The sequence below is a fragment of the Argopecten irradians genome, chromosome 3, assembly GCF_041381155.1.
Source record: "Argopecten irradians isolate NY chromosome 3, Ai_NY, whole genome shotgun sequence".
Classification (NCBI taxonomy): domain Eukaryota; kingdom Metazoa; phylum Mollusca; class Bivalvia; order Pectinida; family Pectinidae; genus Argopecten; species Argopecten irradians.
In genome coordinates this window covers 57544674-57567482 of record NC_091136.1, presented here as the reverse complement: position 1 = coordinate 57567482, position 22809 = coordinate 57544674, and the positions used below count along the sequence as shown (strand labels likewise).

The 22809-nt window shown below is 36.9% G+C and overlaps 1 protein-coding gene across 2 annotated transcripts in view; it reads left to right on the top strand.

Annotated features, from left to right (window-relative positions):
- The first annotated feature begins 1551 nt into the window (after positions 1–1551).
- The window catches only part of LOC138319203 (protein PALS1-like), a 38053-nt gene continuing 16795 nt past the window's right edge, over positions 1552–22809 (top strand). Inside the window, exons 1-6 of one of the 2 annotated variants that reach the window (XM_069262185.1) lie at positions 1552–1710; positions 7202–7262; positions 12509–13552; positions 19835–20121; positions 20760–20909; positions 21595–21670. In XM_069262185.1, coding sequence (XP_069118286.1) covers positions 12616–13552; positions 19835–20121; positions 20760–20909; positions 21595–21670 — 1450 coding nt within the window. In that variant the 5' untranslated portion in view covers positions 1552–1710; positions 7202–7262; positions 12509–12615. Of the gene's footprint in view, positions 1711–7201; positions 7263–12076; positions 12125–12508; positions 13553–19834; positions 20122–20759; positions 20910–21594; positions 21671–22809 lie in introns of those variants that run through there. The other variant, XM_069262186.1, reaches the window with a different exon arrangement.

Below are 22809 nucleotides of genomic sequence, written 5' to 3'. Positions count from 1 at the left end.
TAGGAACCGCAGTGTATTAATCTTCTCGTCTAAATCTCCCTACTAACCAGTCGTCCGGCTGTTTGCAAAAGATGCATGCACATGTACATTGTCACTATTCCCTCTATTTAAGCATTATTCTCAATATCTTTTGGGGTTATGAAGTCATAGACAAAAAACGGAAGGACATTTTTCATAGACGCGAATAACCCCAAAAGATATTGAAAATAATGCTTATAATTGAATTCAGATAACCCAATCAGGTACTAATTAGGCATACTTTTCCTTAATTGTACTTACTTTTACAATAAAAAATGAGTTGTAGCGCATTGATATCTTATCCAATAATTCAGGTTGGTCAATGACTGCGCCGCTTTTAAAATTCCCCGCGAAAACGTTTTGTATTTATGACGTCATAATACGTGACGTACAATTCTTCCGGTAGGCCTATATGGAAAAATAACCTCATAACCTCATAGATCTGGACTGGGTCGATCATCGGTGACCAGGTAGCTCAGTCGGTAGAGCACTTGGCTAGTGTTTGGAGGGTCCCGGGTTCGAATCCCGGTCTGGCCGCTACATTTTCTCCTCTCCTATTACAAAATTGGCGCCCAACTAAATAACCCACGGTGGTGGTGTTTGAAAGGGTCTCGTGTGTCTTCGAGGGCGAAGACTTCAAGAAAGGAGGGAGTAGTGTAGCGGGATTGGACTGGATCGATCATCGGTGACCAGGTAGCTCAGTCGGTAGAGCACTTGGTTAGTGTTCTGAGGGTCACGGGTTCGAATCCCGGTCTGGCCGCCGCTACATGTTCTCCTTTCCTGTTACAATTGTATGATAAACTGTAGAGAAAATCAGCTATAGTATACTTTACAGAAAGGGCGAGTTTCGGGTGCATTTCATACAGAAGTGGCAAACTATTTCTTTATAATGTAAGCGGTTTATTATGAATAGTGTGAAGTTTACATCGAAAAAATGTTAATCTTATTTAAGGATTAACTTGAATAGATTTTTTATGTTATGGAGATATAACACAAAAATCTGAGTGTACTCTAAATAAACCGCGAAGCGGTTTATGATGAGAGTACACTCAGATTTTTGTGTTATATCTCCATAACATAAAAAAATCTATTCAAATTAATCCTTATAATTCAATTTACTAAAGATAATCTTCAACATTTAAAATTCATTTTGGGACTCTTTTGTCTATGAAATTAATGCGCCGTCATCTCAGCCAATCAGAAGCAACGTTACAAACGGCGACGCCATTTTTTCCTTTATGGGCTGATAAAGTAAATTTTTAAGCCAATGAAAATGCTCGTAACAAGCAAAAATGAATTATAACCTACCAATGCCAACTTTTTGTAAGAGTTATTTCCCTTCATTCACTTATAACTGTTAGTAAGGAAGGAACAAAGAATCTTGTAAATGATTGAAGACAAGACACTGATTTCAGGGATCACCATAGACTTCAATAAAGGAACCTCTAGATCTACACATAGGTATGAAGAGCCTCATGTACAGTAGAGGAACACGTTGTTTTGTGTTTACGTTTTGCAATCATATAAGCGGCCCGAGATAGTCATTGACCCAGAAAAGTTCACGGAAGGGCGGCCATGTTGAATTGCTGGCATATTTATGTGTAGTTCGTAGGGAGTAAAACCATCACTGATATGGGTTTAACCCGCTTACATTTGTCGAGTAGGACTTCTGCATGAATTTTAACATAAAAGGTAAGCTTTTCAGAATGTATAACGAACCCACAGCCTAACAAGTCTTAGTATTACCTGTAAACCATTGTTGAAAAGTTCGTATCGATTGTAAATGTAAGGTGTGTTTTTACCTGTATTCTGTTCAGAGAGAAATTGTAGTTTGACAACTTACCTCTGGAATGATTCCCACTAGATGTAATGTTCATGGGTTATACAATGTGTTTCTATCGTTTTAATTATAAACATCTGTAGATGACAGAATATGACGGCTTTATTTCCATGTCAAATGTCGACAGGATGACACATCTCTTTTATTTCCGGAATCCCCGTCGAACATGTACAGGTGTCTGTAAGGTGTGCACTGTAAAAGAAATATCTCACTACCGGTTCGGATCTAATGCCCAAAACAATAGGTTAGACCTAGTAGATTTGATCACTGAAATGAATAGAATCCAGGTTCTAATTTTACTCTTTAAATATATATCTTGGGACCCAACCAGTAATGTCCTGATTGTGTATTATTTACAGTATATATTCTACTGTGCGTCCAGATTTCCGAATGACTGGAGCTGCTGATGAATACTTCATGATTGTGTTGTTTGGTTTAAGTGGAAAAATGTGTTTCTTGAGATGAAAAACAACTATCATTTTCCCAAATAACGACTGGTTGACTACCCAGCTGTACGGAGAATTTACCTGCCAATTTAAACATGAGGCCCAGTCATAATTTTAAATTTCTTGTCACGAGAATTTACCTGCCCAAAAATGAGGCAGTCATAATTTAAATTTCTTGTCAGGGAAATCGCCTTTCGTCCGTGGTCTGTACTTCCATCCGTCCATTAACAATTTTTGTTATTGCTATTTCTCAGAAAGTATTGAATGGATCTAGTTGTGCATATTTCGTTTTGGGATAGATCGGTCAACAAGATGGCCGCCAGGTAGCCATCTTGGATTTTGATAGGTAAAGTTTGTTATCACCATTTCTCAGAAAGTACTATATATACTGAAGGGATCATTTTCAAATTTCATATGAAGGTTCCCCTATAGCTATGGGCCCTAATTATAATTGTGCATATTGCGATTTAGGACTGTTCAGTCAACTAGATGTTCGCCAAGCAGCCAGTTGCTAGCTATATATATAGTTGATGTTTAGAATTTCTCAGAAAGTGCTGAAGCGATCTGTCTCAAATTTTATATGTAGTATGTTAAAAAAAGTTTGGACAGCAGAGAAAAGATCTCTCTTTCCATTGTCAGACATAGATCATTCTTTGGTGGGCGTCAAGATCCCTCTGGGATCTCTTGGTTTGCAATTGGATAACAATGGTCTTGAATCAGATTGTGAATTATATGATTTTAATTGAAATTTCAATTTCTTGTCGAAGGACATATTATATTCAGGGCATCCAGCTGACCCTGGACTTTAAGCAGTTTCAGAAGTCAAACTAACATTTCAGAGAAATATGAAGAGCCAAATATATATGACAAAAAAAAAAATGCAAATATTAGAATGAATAGCCATACCCTGTCTGCCATACACAGTAGAGTTACCATATTTGGAGTGTGAGACTTTCAAGGAGAAGCATGAAAAATAAAGTCAGCTGTGTCGGAGATGTGAGCCATTCAAATGTAATTAGACATGATGGGTAAATAAATAATCAGTTTATGTTAGAAATGATGTTTGTTATTGTTGAATTTAATAACAAAGTTTTCAGTTCACTGCTGGATGTTTTGCAACACTTTTAGCATCATATATGTACTTTCAGCAGTTTGTTAAATTGTATCTTGACTTTTTGAGAATTGGTGTTTGTACTATAAAAGCATATCTTCTACGGCAATAAAGTAAGTATTTCCCACTTTATGCTTCATGCTAGGATGGAATTATATCTCCTTTCATTTATAAATGCAAGCTTAGGTTTTTTAAGTGCTGAATGTGTGTTTCTAAGTTATATTTGCAGTGATATTGTAATAAATCCAAATATAAGCTGTATTATAATATCCTTATTCATCATGGCAAACATAATATGGTACTAGGTGTGCTTATATTACTGCATTTGCCTTAATCATGATTATAACGCTGATTACTACAAATGGAACGAGTTTTGACTTTGTCCCCTGATGGAGGTGCTATAAAAAATTTCTAGTTGTATATATGCAGTTGTGTTTTATTGATATTATAGGAAGAAAATTGAGGTAATTTTGGACATAGAAATTCTACAACTATTATAAATATCTATCAATTTGAAAGTAACTGCATGGGTCGATCATTGTTGACCAGGTAGCTCTACATATTAGTAGAGCTTCTGGCTATAGTGTATGTTCTGATGTCCCGGCTCCACACTCCAGTCTGGCCGCTACATTTTCTCCAGACTCCTCTAGATCTCCTGTTACAAAATTAGCTAGCTTGCCAACTCGTTTCAAGTAGAGGTATTATGCTTCCTTGTTTAGTTTGGGGATAAAGAGAACTTGAGTCGTGTCTTCAGGGGTGAAGACTAAAAAAGGAGGAAGAAGTGTAGCAGAACTGGACTGGGTCCATCAATCATTGGTGATTAGTTATATGTAGCAGAAATGGTAGTGCAACCGGCTAGTAGTTGAAGGTCCAGGGTTGAAGCTGCAGTCTGGCTGCAACATGTTATAAAATATCTGGCATTATCTGCAGGCTCAGGGTTTAATGTGGAAGTCTGTAATACTTATATAATCTGAATGTGTAAATGTATACAACAGATAAAAGACATTGTGTGATAGTTAATATACAACACGCCTATTATATAAATTTGATGATTAAGAAATTCTTTAAGGGTAATAAGATCTAATTTTACAGAGACGAAGCCTGTAATTGGTGTTATAGTGTAGGTACAGAATTCCTTTATTGATAGAAGGATTCCTATGTATTGTTGACTTTGGCTTACTTCCACTACAAGTTAAATGGTGATTCTTTTTCTTATATGAAACACACTGTTTATAGATATACAGTTATATATTGAGGTATATATAATATAATCCGCCTGATATCTTAATTGTGATGTCATGTCATTATCAGAAACAATGAAGTGACGTCAGGATTTGTGAACGGTGGGATAAAATTACTTCCTCCACTAGATGTTGATGTTAGAATTCTTTGAAATGTAAGATAAAAACAAGCAACATTTACAGCCATGTACAGATTGTATAATTAGGTTGTTACTGTTAGGATGTAATTAAAGTCCATTAGATTTAATTTTAGAATTGCTTTGAGATCTTGCTAATCGTTTGTCATTAAACAACCACAATACTATAATTTTCTGTCAGACAAGTTAAGCTACTTGGGGAATTAAAGATAATTGTGATGTGTTTCTATAATTCTGTGTTAGCCTATTACAGCGCTGTTTTTACCTGTATAGATTTGTTTTTACACCTGGCTACACAGGTATACATGTGAGTCACTACAGGTGATATAGTGGTGATTGTTGTCTGTGTGACAGTAAACACTTCCCATCCCCGACCTTATTGCTTCTGTGTGCCCCTATATATAGTTGTTATCTCCTATTCCATCACTGGTCAAACGTAGTTACACATGAATGAAGGACTGAAAGGTGGACCAGCTGGATCAGTAAGGACTAGCTGGACACTAGTATGGATCTCCCCGGACATATTGTATTTCATAAAGACATAAATTTTAAACTGCCCAGACCTAATTAGGGTTATTGGAGAAATGTTGGTGACTGCGTCTATGACGGTAGATAAATACAATTGTCACACGAGTATTCACTGTTTTCAGTGTACGTGAGTGGACTGTGCATGAGGTTTCAATGAATTATGTCTTTCAATTTGAGAGACGATTATATTGAAACGTTACATTGGTCAGCCTTGTATACATAATGTATTCTATCTTACAGAATAACTTGGCAGTGTCGAGTAGTGAGACACACCATGACCTCTGCCCTGACCTCTCCGTCCCCGGAGGCCATAGGCTGATACCAGTGTTCATTGTTACTACCTGTAGCGATGTAGAACATTGACAGGTGTATCAAGACTTTCCAGGGTATACACATACGACCAGATCTCTCCCCGATACAGGTGTACAACAATAAACATAGATGTAATATATGTTACTTTTTATGTTGTCCCCTAATACTACACAGTTGTACAGATGTATCTGCTGTACAGTCTGGTCTGTCTCACACACCTGCACAGTCATAAGTATACCATCATGCACTTGTACCATATATATGGTAAGGGTTTGATCAATTAGTATTACAGGAAAAAAACCATTGTATATATAGTAACATGTAGACAATCTGTCAATTATATTGTTCTAGTTGTTCACATCATGGTGATGGGAATTTACAATCAGATGGCATTTACTTTGAATAGAAGATTTTAATCACTTCTCTAAGGCATTTGAAACATTTTTAATTATTTTAAAGGAAATTGTCAGTAAAAGAATTTTACCATATATATGTAATTATAACAGCATCAGGATGTTAAAGTGTATAACTTTTTAAAATTTGAAGAAAAAAAAGTTACAAATTATAAGTGATATAGACATAACCCTACCTAATGAAATGTTTACACTTTCTCTGTAATTCCCAGAAACATGACCTTTACCATACTTGCCAACTTTTCAAAATTCTCATTTCTCATGGGGGAGAAAGTTCTTGAACGACATTTTCCATCCAAAACGCACATCACATGGGGTTCAAATTTAGCATTTAACAAAGAGGAGATAATATTAATTTAAATAATAAAGAAAAGGTTTTTGTATCTTGTACAATCTATGCGAAAACATATATGTTGTTCTGTACTCTCTTTAAAAGTCTGCCAAAAATAAAGGAGAAGGTACGTTAAGACTCGAATATGGCCGCAAAATTAATTCTCCAGTAAAGAACAACACATTTTGCCATATAACAGTTGAATACATTTGCTAACACATAACATCCCGAAAATATCCCGCATGTGCCAATTATGTTCACTATGACGTCATCAATATGCAGTTTCCCGCCATTTTTCACAAAAATCCTTGAAAACTTATACTTTATGAGTGGTTTTCTCGAAAAATGTATGTGGCCGCCTTCGTGGAGCAGAAAGAGATTTTCACACGTTGTGTATCGTGTATTTACGCATATCCATGCAAAATATAAAGTTGCTCCAAGGTGGCGGCCAAATCCATTTCAAGCCTTTTCTAACCTAAAGATGATGAATTTCTAGCAAAATTTGGCGAGAAGAGGAAAATCATCAATTTGATGACGTCAGCAAGTATGAGAGTATTTATTGATGTGAAATTGATGTGGATCAGAGTTAATGTTTTTCGGCCTGAAAAATTAAGGCCAAATACTGGTCCTATCATATCTACTCCTTTACGTTTTAAAAACTTAGACAAAATAAAAAATGTCATCACTTGATTAAAATTTCACATTCAAGAATTCATGGCTGTACTCAATATAATTCAAAAAGAATATAACATTCATAAGAAGACTAGGAGAAAACCACTATAATCACTGTATGATGTGTAGTGTGTCTTTTTATATAATTTCAGTGCATAAAGACAAAGTGTATTCGATTGAGAGTGAAACGTAAACCAAAGGGCAGAAAAGTTGGTAAGTACAGAGGTAAAAAGTGATGCAATTTTTGTTTTTAAATTCATACTAAAAATTTACATGTATATTTGTACCAGTATATGCTAGCTACCCATATCTTTTTACTCACATAGACACCACTGTATATATCAATATGATGAAACAATTACAATATATACTGTTTCTCTTACTTAAAGTCACGGTTTGCATCAAACTATTTGTAAGTTCATTAATGTACTCATAGTATATATGTTTATGAAAGTTCTTTCTTCAAAATCATCTGGTATTGGCATCAATTTTGATACAATTTTATTCATGGCTTCAGTGACCAGGGTATTGAAATAACGATATACATGGAGGTATGTATTGTATACAAGTCATTGTTCTTCAATATAAATACCCCAATGGCAGACCTTATCAGGTTAGCTGTATCAAATTTATAGTTCTGCAGATAAGAAAATAATTGTGTTTATGTTAAGTGGGTTCAAGCTGTTCCTGAGGGAGACCAGTGACAAGGCTAAGATCCTGTATCACAAGTAGTAGGGGCCCTAACTATCAAAGCTCATATATAGCGAAAGGTTGTCCAGCATATTCCTCTGCTAGGAATATTCATGAATTGTCGATCCTGAAGACTGGAGTATGACCAGGCTTGTGAGGTGTCTAGCTGGTGTAGTATTGCTCTAATGATCTAACATCGTCTGTAAAAGTCCATCTACTGTGTTGTGTCAAAGGAAAGGCTATTAACCATTCTTATGTTTGGATGCTTTAAAGTAAAAGAATTTGGAACTTATTTCCTACAATGGAAAAAAAAAACATGTCTACTCAAACATTTATTGTCAAATAAAGGGAAGATTGACACTAAATCAGTTACGTAAAGATAAGTTCTTCTCTACATGAGATAGGCTCTCATATACCCTGTACTTATAAGTATGTTAACGTTGGTGTTTTACCATTCTGGTGTTCGTCAGACATTGATTGACTCCTATTGGACAATCTCAATGCCAACTGTTTAGATATTGCTGAGAAAATGTTGTTGTTGGCTATGTGATTATGTAGTGATCATGAGAGAAGACAGGGAAGTGTAGATGGCTGTATCCTACGTACGTAGACCTGTCATGCTATCCCAGCTGTAGTAATTCTCCGCTGTGATCGATCACCCTATATATAATATGTGTAGGACTTCATCAGCAGCTTCGTGACAAGTATTAAATAGAGACTGGACATATTCTCAGTATATAGCCAGGTTTGGAACATCGTGTGTTCAGGTTTTACCATTTCACACTATAGCTATATGTCCTATAAATAATAATGTTTACAATATGACTAGATGGAGGAACCACAGACTTTTATTTACTGATATAAGAAACATGTTGTGTTCATGATATATGTTTGATTGCAAATTTTGATGAAGTCACAAAATCACATTCATGTAAATTACATGAATACTGAGATACTAAGATACTGAGAGACTTTACCAAAAGATAGACTATCATGTTATCATTTTGTTCACTCAGTATGTCATTGGGATCGTCAGTGAATACAAAAATGAGGGAGCCATACACACCTTCCCACACACCTTCCCGTACACACCTTCCCACACACCTTCCCGTACACACCTTCCCACACACCTTCCCGTACACACCTTCCCACACACCTTCCCGTACACACCTTCCCGTACACACCTTCCCACACACCTTCCCGTACACACCTTCCCACACACCTTCCCGTACACACCTTCCCACACACCTTCCCGTACACACCTTCCCACACACCTTCCCGTACACACCTTCCCACACACCTTCCCGTACACACCTTCCCACACACCTTCCCCTCTAAATCATATGCTAGATGCAGTGCAATGATGTACATTAATATTACATTTGTAATTAAATTATTTATATTTTAAGTTGTTGACCTCTCTTTTCAAACACTTACTATTGGTCTACTGCACTAATAGTATTAAAGCCAAGAAACAAATGTTAGATAGAATTGTGGACATGTCCTTTGCTGCTTTTGTAGCCTGTAGCTAAATTGATATTTAAGTGAGTGTAAAATGCCCACCAGGAGGTTGTTTTAAGTACTTTTATGAGACACAGATTGTTTTTACATGCATATATGTCCTGTAATTGAATTTCTCTGTTGAATCCAATGGTGTAATTGAGAATTAACACTGAACTCGTTTTTCGATTAACCTACACTGCATTCTAAAGCATTATTGAAACAGGGGAAAAAGTTAGTGTGTGTAAATTTTACAAATGTTGTTGGCTAGATCAATAAAAGTTTGAGAAAGCCACCTTGGGGTGTTGAAAGCTACACCAGTTGGTATCACAGATGTGTTGAGTTCATGGTGTCTACACCACATTTCAGCATAACACTAATGGAACACTGCCATATTCAAGAGGGACGCTTTGCAATGCTAGAAACAAAATACTGAACTCGTTTTTCGATTAACCTACACTGCATTCTAAAGCATTATTGAAACAGGGGAAAAAGTTAGTGTGTGTAAATTTTACAAATGTTGTTGGCTAGATCAATAAAAGTTTGAGAAAGCCACCTTGGGGTGTTGAAAGCTACACCAGTTGGTATCACAGATGTGTTGAGTTCATGGTGTCTACACCACATTTCAGCATAACACTAATGGAACACTGCCATATTCAAGAGGGACGCTTTGCAATGCTAGAAACAAAATGAGAAAAAAATTGGTGTTTGGATCAATAGGAGAACTGTTTATTTGTGTGATGTATGTCAGTCTGAGTATGACAGCTTGGTATCTTCTGTAGAAACTGCATGACAGCCCATCATCACACTTTCTTGCTCAGTACAAATATACAGCTGGGAAAGCATCTCCCCCTCGATCAGTTTGGTGTCTCCAAGTCAGAGTGTGTATGTGTTACAGGGGTGTAACGTATATTGCTGTAGAGAGAAAATAGTTTTTGGATTCCACGAACTAAGTTGCTGTTGGATTGCCTGACAGAAAGTGACAATCTTGTAGTGATCACAGAAAATAGTCCATAAATAATTACCCCAAGGAAAATTGTGCAGTGGATGATATGTTTGTGGACGTGCTGAAGTGTACAACCATGATGAATGATTGCCATTTTATCACAATCGATCCTTTTGGCCTGTGATAAACACTGTAGATGTGTTAACGTTCGGCCTAATTCAAAGGAGGAAGTGCAATGTATCCCAGCAGTTTGACAAAATCATGTATGACAGTTTTCTAAGGTAACATTAAACACTTGATGTTGGTGACCATAAATCCATGGATTAATTACAACTCCTACACATGTATGTGGCAGTAACAGGCACCAATAAACGTCACCTTGGTCGGTGAGTAGAACTTAGGGGTAATATGTTCAAACAGTATTATCCATGGTGGTTACAAAACCCAGTAACCTTATTTAATTAGGGGGAGTTATACGTATACCCAATAACCCAGGATTAAACCCTGTTGACTATGTTAACTCAACCCAGTTCTGAATTCCTAGTAGGGTTACAGTTAAAACCCTAATAACCCAGCTATAGCTAGGGGCTAGAAATAACCTTAGGGCTAAAATACACAATAACATGAGGGTTGTTATATCCAATAAACTAAGGATGGTTATGCCTCAATTAAAAAAGGTTAAACCTATTGATAAACTGGAGTTAGTTATAATTATGAGGGACTCATATATATACATGGGATGTACATGTACATGAATATAAGCAACCTAATAGGGGGGCGCAAGAAGTGCACTCATTAGATCAATTACAGTACGATATATTACCGGTACCATATTGTAATAGTCTAGCAATAAGATAAGCAATACATCAGTGCGCCACTATTGAAGTTGATTAAATTTGCAAACCATGAACAGTTTAATTGACACAATATATTAAAGTGAATTGACAAAGAAAGATCAAATTTTGTAATAATTAACTTATGGTAAACACAGACTGCAGCAATGTTATGGCTGTGGGAGGTTTAAATGTCTGTAAACAGCCACCTGTGTTATGTCTAGGATGACAGAATTATCTATGGTTGATGGTTGTAGCAATAGAAAACCACAAATAAAGCTTCCAGCAGATTCTTAACAGTGCCTTAGGACATGGAAAGCAATGTAAATGTTGAAAAATTCTGAGTCATTACATCATAACGCTTTATATCTCTGAAAAATGTCCCAGCATAACTGGCTTATCTAGTCAAGCCAATGCATATGATTATATTAATTTTTAACTTCTGTAGATATCGACAGGATATTGTTTATTAAATTATTCCAATGGAATGTAGATTAATGAGATATTCAGTGTTATATTTGACATACACATGCTAATTATAAGGGAATTAAACAACTGCTCAGTAATTATGTAAAGTGTGTTGATATGAACTATAATTGATTATGTTATATATGATCAAGTTTTCTTACTGTGTTGAATTATTATTGCTGTTTGACATAAGATTTCTGGTATTTCCATGGTGTGACACAGAGAACCACAGTACAGTAGCTAGTATATAGATATATAATATATAACCTCCAACATCACTACCCGACCAGAAAATTGTGGTGTTTTAAACGTATAAGGAATATGAAATAAAGTATGAATATTAGATGACTATATTCTTCCATGTTTGTGTATTGAAGTATAGCAGAGTTGTATTTATAAATATATGATGAGTGTAAATCTTATACACCTAGATATCACGTGTACACTACAGATGTCTACAGATTGTAATAGGTAACATTTAAGGTGCTGGCTTATAATAATTATTATAGGTGGACCTCAGAGTAGATAAGACTTTCTCCTTCCCACACACATGCACTGCTCATGATCAGTGGAAATTATATTTAATACAGGATAATCTCCCAAAAAAGGAATATACCAGCTGGTACATAGCTTTATTGGTGAATCATGATTAACAATTCTGATTATTGTTATAATTTCCAGGTTGATATAGTATAAAGATAATTAATTCAGAAATACAATGTATACTTTACTAGTAATGGCATCCCTTTTATATAATGTACCCTCCACCTCTCCTGAAGTATGAATGTATTAAATACATATATGTTGAATAACACTACAGCAACGATGTTGAAATTATACACAGAATATTTTTTGTTACCATACAAATATCATAGTGTCATAATAGACATGCATGTCTTGTCAATATTATAAAATGATTTTGACAAGCTTACAAACATTGATGATATATACAATTTACATGTGACTTTGTTATACAGGCCATTTTGGCTTTGTTACTAAATAATTTTGACTATGTGTTTCAGGCCCTGAGATTAACCAAGTCAAAGATGCTTACATCATTGCTGTAGAGGATGAAGCCAAAAAGAGGCTTGAGAAGATATCATCTCGTCATCAAGTTGTTCCGGTGGATATGACAAAACTGTCTCGTGATAGCAGTGCAAGCAGCAGTTCTACCACCGCTAGTACAACGCGTGCAGAAATTCTTGTGGACTGTCGTAATTTAGAGAATCCTGCATATGAACCCTCAATCCTGTTAAGTTCATCAAATAATCAGCTTGTTGGCAATGGGCACGTAGAGCAAACCTCCACCATGAATGGGTTTGCAGAATTAGACACCCCTCGGAAGGGGAAGAAAAAGGACAGTAAACGAAGCAGTAAGTCAAGTAACAACAGTAGCACAGATTCTCCTCTCATAGAGACCATCAGTGGACATAATGTTCTCAAGAGACGGAGTCAAAACTCCCTCAATCGTTCTCGAGATGATGTACAGGATTTTGAGGACAGCATGAGTGATGCTTACATGCAGAATTCATTTGAGGTTGAGTTTGATGACAGTGGTCCTCATCGTGAAATGGCTATCGACTGTCCGGATGATTTCCCTCCAGCTGTCAAGTCTCCCCCTCGTTACCCCCCTCCCTCTCACTCACAGTCTTCCTCAACACGTTCACTCCCTCGAGCTCCTCCTTCTACACCTGCCAAGTCCTTAGATCTTGCCAATAACACTAATTCTACTGACAATACCTTAGAGTTTGTTGCAAATTCCGTCTCAAACGGCCATCAGAACTTAAGTGATGACCAAGTGGAACGGATACGAAAACATCAAGAAGAGTTACGTAAACGCCGCGAGGAGGAGAACAGAAGAGCACGAGAACAAGATTTCCTCCGGACTTCGCTAAGGGGTTCCAAGAAGCTGCAGGCACTGGAGACATCAATGAAACAGACTCCTGTTGTTGGAGTAGTAAATACTGCATACGAAGAAAACGATGATGAGGTAGAGGTGCTTGACGATGGCTTCGGTAGTGCACGTGGGTCGTCACAGCGTGACAAATACATGAAGAAAAATATAGGTAAGTGTACGTTTTGATTTTAATATTTCAGTAATTCTTTAGATGAGATAATCTGATTATCATATTTTAAACTAGTACTATATATTTTCTTTGTGATATTTATACAAAGGCACCTAACTTGGGTAATAAGCACCCTTAGAACTATTACATTAAAATAATTTGAGAATACTTGTGATTTGTTAAGATGATACAGGTACAGGAGAGGAGAGGATGACGATATACTGAGGTATTTATTATAAATCTATGACTTGTTTTAAACCTGACTTCATTCCAAAGATTGCAGCCTGGTCACACCCCACATGTTAAAGCACAGGGACCTGGCACAATTTTTTTGAAACTAACAGTATACATATATATATTATAGTATCAAGGGTATGAACTCGGCGGTCTAGAAAAACTGACCTATTTTTTTAAAACCGTGATTATTTTAATAAATGGGTTCTATACAACATTGACGGATATCTTACCTTAAAGAGAAATAATTTATATTTCCATTGAGTGCTTGATGAATAAAATTGGCCAAGTATTGACAAAGTTATGGCTTGATGAATCGGGAAATTTACGAAAAAATTGCTAGGTAGACATTTCCCTGTCCGGTCGAAATGTCGTCTCGGCTCTAATGGGTACCTCAAAAACCAAGCCAAAATCACAAAATCTACGCTTGTGGTGGCAAACAGTACCCATAACTGTATTCATCCACAATCTCCTTTGGAGGTGTCATGACCCGTACTTTGTAAAAACTCCATTTAAACATCGTGTATCTCTGTTACTTTAACCATCACCGCCATGTTCATTTGTTCTTCGGAACGCTTCTCGAGTTTACACACAAGCACAACACTACATAATTTGCATAATGTAGTCACGATATGTAAAGTCGAGGAGCGTTCCAAGAGAAAAATGAACATGGCGGTGACGGTTAAAGTAAGTGAGCTACACGATGTTTAAATGGAGATTCTACAAAGTACGGGTCATGACACCTCCAAAGGAGATTGTGGATTAACACAGTTATGGGTACTGTTTACCACCACAAGCGTAGATTTTGTGATTTTGGCTTGGTTTTTGAGGTACCCATTAGAGTTGAGACGACATTTCGACCGGACAGGGAAATGTCTACCTAGCATATTTGACGTAAATTTCCTGATTCATCAAGCCATAACTTCGTCAATACTTGACCAATTTTGTTCATCAAGCACTCAATGGAAAGATAAATTATTTCTCTTTAATGTAAGATATCCGTCAATGTTGTATAGAACCAATTTATTAAAATAATCAAGGTTTTAAAAAAATAGGTCCGTTTTTTTCGACCGCCGAGTTCATACCCTTGATACTATAATATATATATGTACACTGTTGGTTAAAAATTTTCGTGCCAGGTCCCTGTGTGTTAAAGCTCTGATGAGGTTCAGATGATGTTTTGATTTGATGTATGGCCTTATGCATTCTTGACAATCCACAGTGCGCAGGCTTACTAATGAAAAACCTGCTATCCAATGCGTGACTGCATGTGTGCATTTGAACATTTGCCAAATTTGTGACAGGTAAAATGCTGCAGGTGAAATATTGATCAGTAGTGATTTAGCTGGTCCTGGTTTTAGATTCCTGTCACAGAGTTGATGTGCTAATGTGAACGTATCAAACTCTATACGCTTTCTATAATCAATATAAAACAAATTTATTCTGCAGGGAGTCCTTAAGGCATGTAGCAAATTGTGTTTAACTCAACTGGTATGGGTTTCAAATAGTTTTGTTGGAGCAGTTGCAATTTGCTTATACATGAATGTAAAATATTAATTTCAATTAAAGTGAAAAAAACATCACCTTAATATATAAAATGGACAATGATATCACGTGTACAGCTTGGTTATAATTAATAGATATGAAATTATATAAACCTCAAGCAAATTTCACATTTTATTTCAATGAAAATTAAAGTTAAAGATATAACACTAATGCTATATAAATTGAATTTAAAATGTAATACATGTACATGTACGTACATTCATCTGGGGTATATATTAATAGTACTGTTGTACAGGTGATCACAATGGTAAAGCATGCATATCCAAGTGTGACCATGTATTAGCTATAGGATGGGTATCAGTTTAACAGTTATAAACAGCTAGCAGTTTAGATACATTTATACCTGTACATGTGTAGTCTATGGATTTCTGTATTTGTGTAACTGTTCTGGACCTGTCGCACCACTGTGGATTTACTATAGAACTATGTTTACTGGCTTGACTGGCGTTTCTTGTGAGTCAAGTGGACTATAATACTGTTAGTGCCAGAAGTCAACTATAAGGAATGTCTGGTCATTTAAACTGGTGCCTCTAGACAACATGAATAGATCTAGAACAGTCATGATATTTAAACCACATATATAGCAAATGCAAGCTAGAGATATCTGTTAACTCAACAATCATATATAACAACATATTTATACTTAGGTAAATTTACAAATGTACATAGATATAGTTTCTTTTCAAATGACCATTATATATATATATGTGTGTGTTCTGTACATGAAGATTTTAATTTTTTCTCTCAGACACATGAAAATGTGTTACATGAGGACATAATGATATACATAGACATATACATGACAAGATGGACACAAAATCTACATGTACAAGGTATAAAAATACAGAAAGTTATAATTGTATAGTGTTTAATTATCCCCCGCCCACGAAGTTGGCGGGGGATATATACAAATGGGTTCCGTCCGTCCGTCTGTCCGTACGAATGGTTTCCGGAGCATAACTCTAAAACCAGTAGAGATATTTCCACGAAACTTCATACACACATTGGTCTTATTGTCTAGTAGTGCCTTTTGCTATTTTTATGTTTTCATTTTTTGTGTTTTTTCCGTAACCATGGGAACATTGCTGAAAATATTATATTATTGTACCAGGTTCGTTTCCGGAGCATAACTCTAAAACCAGAAGAGATATTTCCACGAAACTTCATATAGACACATTGGTCTTATGGTCTAGTAGTGCCTTTTGCTATTTTTAGGTTTTCATTTTTTGCGCTTTTTCCGTAACCATGGAAACATTGCTGAAAATATCATATTTTTGTACCAGGTTCGTTTCCGGAGCATAACTCTAAAACCAGAAGAGATATTTCCACGAAACTTCATAGACACATTGGTCTTAAGGTCTAGTAGTGCCTTTTGCTATTTTAAGGTTTTCACGTTTTGTACTTTTTTTCTGTAACCATGGAAACATTGCTGAAAATGGCAGATATTTGTGTTAGAATCGTTTCAGGAGCACAACTCTAAAACCAGCAGAGATATTTCCATGAAACTTCATAGACACATTGTTCTTATGGTCTAGTAGTGCCTTTTGCTATTTTTAGGTTTCCACTTTTCGTGCTTTTTTCTGTAACCATAGAAACATTGCTGAAAATATCATATTTTTGTAGCAGGTTCATTTCCGGAGCATAACTCTATAACCAGCAGAGATATTTCCACTTCATAGACACATTCATTTTATGGTCTAGTAGTACCTTTTGCTATTTTTAGGTTTTCATTTTTTGCACTTTTTCCTGTTTTTTTCATACACATAAGTCTCCACAATCAAACTTACTTCAGCTTTGATATCTCCATTGGCGGGGGATCTGAATGACTATGTCCTTGTTTAAAGTAATATCACCTTTCTGAGAAAAATTGCAAATTTGTTCATAACTTGGATACATCAGAATCAGATTGTATAGCGCATGTATGAGGGGAGATTTCACAGTCAATATACAGACAATAATTAACGCCTTGTCATGCTGTTTGATCCAAGGTTTTGCTATATGTTAAAGCATGAAATGATCATGACCAGTTTTTCTGTAACACAAAAAGTTTGATGTTGAAAGTTCAGTACTCCTTAACTTCATACTGTATGATATAAACTGGTACTTAATTCACATTAAAAGTTGTACTTATAAGATAGCTAGCTAGCTGTGTGACAGGTAAATGACAGACCCCATGGACCTTTTGTGGCCTTTACATGTAAAAACTTTGGGGAAAGTTTTAGATATCTGAACATATATATGTATAAGGAACCTGGCTTGATTTTTGCAAATGATAAAATCTGCATGAACCTCTACATCTAATAAGGTTACTGAAAGATAAATGTTGATTTAAACCATTTAATTTGTAAAAAATATACAATTTATACTTATTTTCTGAAGTTTTTAGATTGATCAGCAGGTTTGGATAACACAACCCCAACACTTAGTGAGGATCTGTACAGATATGATTAATGTGTATTATCTGCCCTACCAGATGATCAGTGCTTTCATAGTCTTTAGAACTCATTCATTGTACCTGTTAATTACCTGTTATTGAGGTCTTGATATATGCTATAGATATCTCTGACCCATTAGGAATATCAGTTTCCGATACTAATAATATAAAGTCTTTCACTCTGCTTGACAAACCCAATACCAACTGGATACTATATGATGTCCACAAACTATTGTATATATATATATATATGTATATATATCGCTATTTGTGATGTCATTAATTTGTTCTTTGAAAAATAAACATATTCCTGAAGAGCCATCATGAAATGGTGAATGTACAAGAGGAAAGTCGTTGACTTTTATTTTTAGCGCACCATCATCAGATGGTGAGCTATTCAAATCGCCTTTCGTCCGTGGTCCGTTGTCCGTCCGTCCGTCCTTCCATCTGTCCTTCCGTCCGTCCTTCCGTCCGTCCGTCCGTCCGTTAACAATTCTTGTTACCGCTATTTCTCAGAAAGTACTGAAGGTATCTTTCTTAAATTTCATATGTCGGTTCCCTTAGGACCCTCGTTGTGCATATTGCATTTTGGGACCGATCGGTGAACAAGATGGCCGCCAGGCAGCCATCTTGGATTTTGATAGTTAAAGTTTGTTACCGCTATTTCTCAAAAAGTACTGAAGGGATCTTTCTCAAATTTCATACATAGGTTCCCCTAGGGCCCTAGTTGTGCATGTTGCATTTTGGGACCGATCGGTGAATAAGATGGCCGACAGGCGGCCATCTTTGATTTTGATAGTTAAAGTTTGTTACCGCTATTTCTCAAAAAGTGCTGAAGGGATCTTTCTCAAATTTCATATACAGGTTCCCCTAGGACCCTAGTTGTGCATATTACATTTTGGGACCGATCGATGAACAAGATGGAGGAGAGGCGGCCATCTTGGATTTTGATAGTTAAAGTTTGTTACCGCTATTTCTCAAAAAGTATTGAAGGGATCTTTCTCAAATTTCATATATAGGTTCCCCTAGGGCCCTAGTTGTGCATGTTGCATTTTGGGACCGATCAGTGAACAAGATGGCCGCCAGGCAGCCATCTTGGATTTTGATAGTTAAAGTTTGTTACCACTATTTCTCAAAAAGTACTGAAGGGATCTTTCTCAAATTTCATATACAGGTTCCCCTAGGACCCTAATTGTGCATATTGCATTTTGGTACGGATCGGTGAATAAGATGGCCAACAGGCGGTCATCTTGGATTTTGATAGTAAAAGTTTGTTACTGCTATTTCTCAAAAAGTACTGAAGGGATCTTTCTCAAATTTCATACATAGGTTCCCCTAGGGCCCTAGTTGTGCATGTTGCATTTTGTGACCGATCGGTGAATAAGATGGCCGACAGGCGGCCATCTTTGATTTTGATAGTTAAAGTTTGTTACCGCTATTTCTCAAAAAGTGCTGAAGGGATCTTTCTCAAATTTCATATACAGGTTCCCCTAGGACCCTAGTTGTGCATATTACATTTTGGGACCGATCGATGAACAAGATGGAGGAGAGGCGGCCATCTTGGATTTTGATAGTTAAAGTTTGTTACCGCTATTTCTCAAAAAGTATTGAAGGGATCTTTCTTAAATTCCATGCATAGTTTCCCCTTGTACCCTAGTTGTGTATAGTACATTTAAGGACTGATCCATAATGCCTTTCGGCACTGATTGGTAAACAAGATGGCAAACCGGCCGCCATCTTAGATTTCATTGTTGAAGTTTGTTACCACTATGTCTTAGAAAGTACTATAGCGATCTGTTTCAAATTTTATATGTAGTGTGTTTGAACAAGTTTGAAAAGCAGGGAAAAGATCCCTCTTTCCATTGTCAGACATAGATCATTCTTTGGTGGGCGCCAAGATCCCTATGGTTTATATATGTATCATATATATACTCAGGCATACAATTTAGGTACATGCCACTAACTAGTGTTTTTGCTAGTTACCATCTGATTCATTTTTCAAATCTTGATTAAAACATAATGGGACATAACTGTTTTTTTTTTTTCAGGTGTAGACGACTTATTTTCAACATTGCATCACATACAGAACAGACTTCACGCTGCTGAGGAGAGGGATGAACTTTCTTTTCTGAAAAACTTGTTCCACAGTAGTGAGTTTCAAAATGCTGTTCAGATGCATAGGAAAATTACACGTGTTTCACAGCAGTCTCCTCCGCCTAAACCAGAGTGTACAAACGCTGTCCAGATTTCTAACGAAGTATTCCAGGCCCTGCAGTACACTGAGTCTCCGTACGCGTCCGATCTAATGGACATGCTAAGTCAACCAGGCTTACGGGTAAGTACTGATACTGCAGCCATCTATTAATGTACAATATGCAATTATGGCCCTCTATGGAGGGATACATCTAGAATTGTTTCCCTGGACTTCCGGTCACGTGCAGAGCTTCCAAAGGGTTATTTCCCTGGGGTTATTTCTTTCGCCTTCCAATTCCGATGAAATATCTCACTTATTCAATGTCATGTGATCAAGTTTGATTGAAATCAGAGCATTTCAAATGAAGGCGATGTGGTATAATAATAGGTCCTATGTAGATATATAAAAACAATCGTTACTGGTAAAATTTACCTCAAATAACATCTATAAACTTCAGTTATTTTATAAATTGATTGCAAAAGTTATAACTGATGCAAATCACTCTTGATGACCTGGATGTACTTGCACAGGGTGTTAGAATTGAAGATAACCAGAAAGCCTGGAAAAAAACCCTACTTGATCAGGCAGGGTATATATATGTTCTGACCATGTCTGTACATATTCTGGGGATTGAACCCTGGCCGGCTAATGAGACTTAATTCCATTACACCCTAAAAAAAAATACTTATACTTTGAACCCCACACTTTATATGAGAACATGAAACCTTTCTTGAATGTTGAACTATTGATTATGATCTATGTCTTTTGGGGACTTTCAGAACCTGTTACGAGCCCATGACAGTATTGCTGAACAAACCTCAAAGCCAGCCAGCCATGAGAATGTGGACGACCTTCAGGAGTATCCGATCACCCCATACGGGGAGGAGACTGTGCGCATTGTGTATCTGGAGAAAACTAGTGAACCCTTGGTATGTGGTATAACAAACTAGAGAGCCCTTGGTATGTGGTATAACAAACTAGAGAGCCCTTGGTATGTGGTATTACGAACTAGAGAGCCCTTGGTATATGGTATTACGACCTAGAGAGCCCTTGGTATGTGGTATTACGAACTAGAGAGCCCATGGTATGTGGTATTACGAACTAGAGAGCCCATGGTATGTGGTATTACGAACTAGAGAGCCCTTGGTATGTGGTATTACGAACTAGCAAACTAGTATATATGTGGTGTTACAAATTAGCAAACACTTGGTATGTGGTATTACAAATTAGCAAACACATGGTATATGGTATTACAAATTAGCAAACTTTTGGTCTGTGGTATTACAAATTAGCAAACTTTTGGTCTGTGGTATTACAAATTAGCAAACACTTGGTATGTGGTATTATATAAATACTACCTGCATTAGAGGGTGACAGTGCCTAGTGTCACCTGAGGATATCACTGTCACCCGAGGCGAAGCTGAGGGTGACACTAGTTATTACAGGGTGCTATACTTTGGTTATATATCCATCTTTGTTATTACAGGGTGCTATACTTTGGTTATATATCCATCTTTGTTATTACAGGGTGCTATGCTTTGGTTATATATCTATCTTTGTTATCATCTAACAAGGTGCTATACTTTGGTTATATATCCATCTTTGTTATTACAGGGTGCTACTGTTCGTAATGATGGAGAGGCCATTATTGTAGGTCGAATAGTGAAGGGAGGAACAGCAGAAAAGAGTGGTGAGTCTTTCTCTCAGGTCATGTGATTTTTTACTTCAGTCAAGGGATCAATGTTGCATAATACATAGGTTTTATTTCACTTAACACCAGGATGACCTATTGTCATCATGCACTGTCTGTCGTCATGCGCAGTCCGCAGTCCGCCGTCCGCCGTGCGTAAACTTTTCATTCAAACGACTTCTTCTCAATAACCGAAAGGCCCAGGGTACTGTTATTGGGCCTGTAGCATGCTGGGATGAAGGGCTACCAATTTTGTTCAAATGAATGACCTTGACCTTCATTCAAGGTCACAGGGGTCAAATAGGCTAAAATCCTTTAAACAACTTCTTGTGAATACCTAAGAGGCCTAGAGACCTGATATTGGGCCCCTGACATGCTGAGGCCTAGAGACCTGATATTGGGCCCCTGACATGCTGGGTTGAAGGGCTATAAAGTTTATTCAAATGGATGACCTTGACCTTCATTCAAGGTCACAGGGTTGCAATAGGCTAAAATCTTTAAACAACTTCTTCTCAAGAACCAGATGGCCCAGGGTACTGATATTGGATCTGTAGCATGCTGGGATGAAGGCCTACAAAGTTTGTTCAAATGAATGACCTTGACCTTCATTTAAGGTCACAGGGGTCAAAAAGGCTAAAATCCTTTAAACAACTTCTTGTGAATAACTAAGAGGCCTAGAGACCTGATATTGGGCCCCTGACATGCTGGGATAAAGGGCTATCAAGTTTGTTCAAATGAATGACCTTGATCTTCATTCAAGGTCACAGGGGTCAAAAAAGCTAAAATCTTTAAACTACTTCTTCTCAAGGACCAGAAGGCCCAGGGTACTGGTATTAGGCATGTAGCATGCTGGGATAAAGGGCTACCAAGTCTGTTCAAATGAATGACCTTGGCCTCCATTCAAGGTCACAGGGGTCAAATAGGCTAAAATCTTTAAATGACTTCTTTTCAAGTACCAAAAGTCTCAGGGTTCTCATATTATGCCTGCCACATGCTGGGATGAAGGGTTACCATGTTTGTTCAAATGAATGACCTTGACCTTTATTCAAGGTCACAGGGGTCAAATAGGACTAAATCTTTAAACAGTTTCTTCTCAAGAACCGAAAGGTTTAGGATGCTCATATTGGGCCTGCAGCATG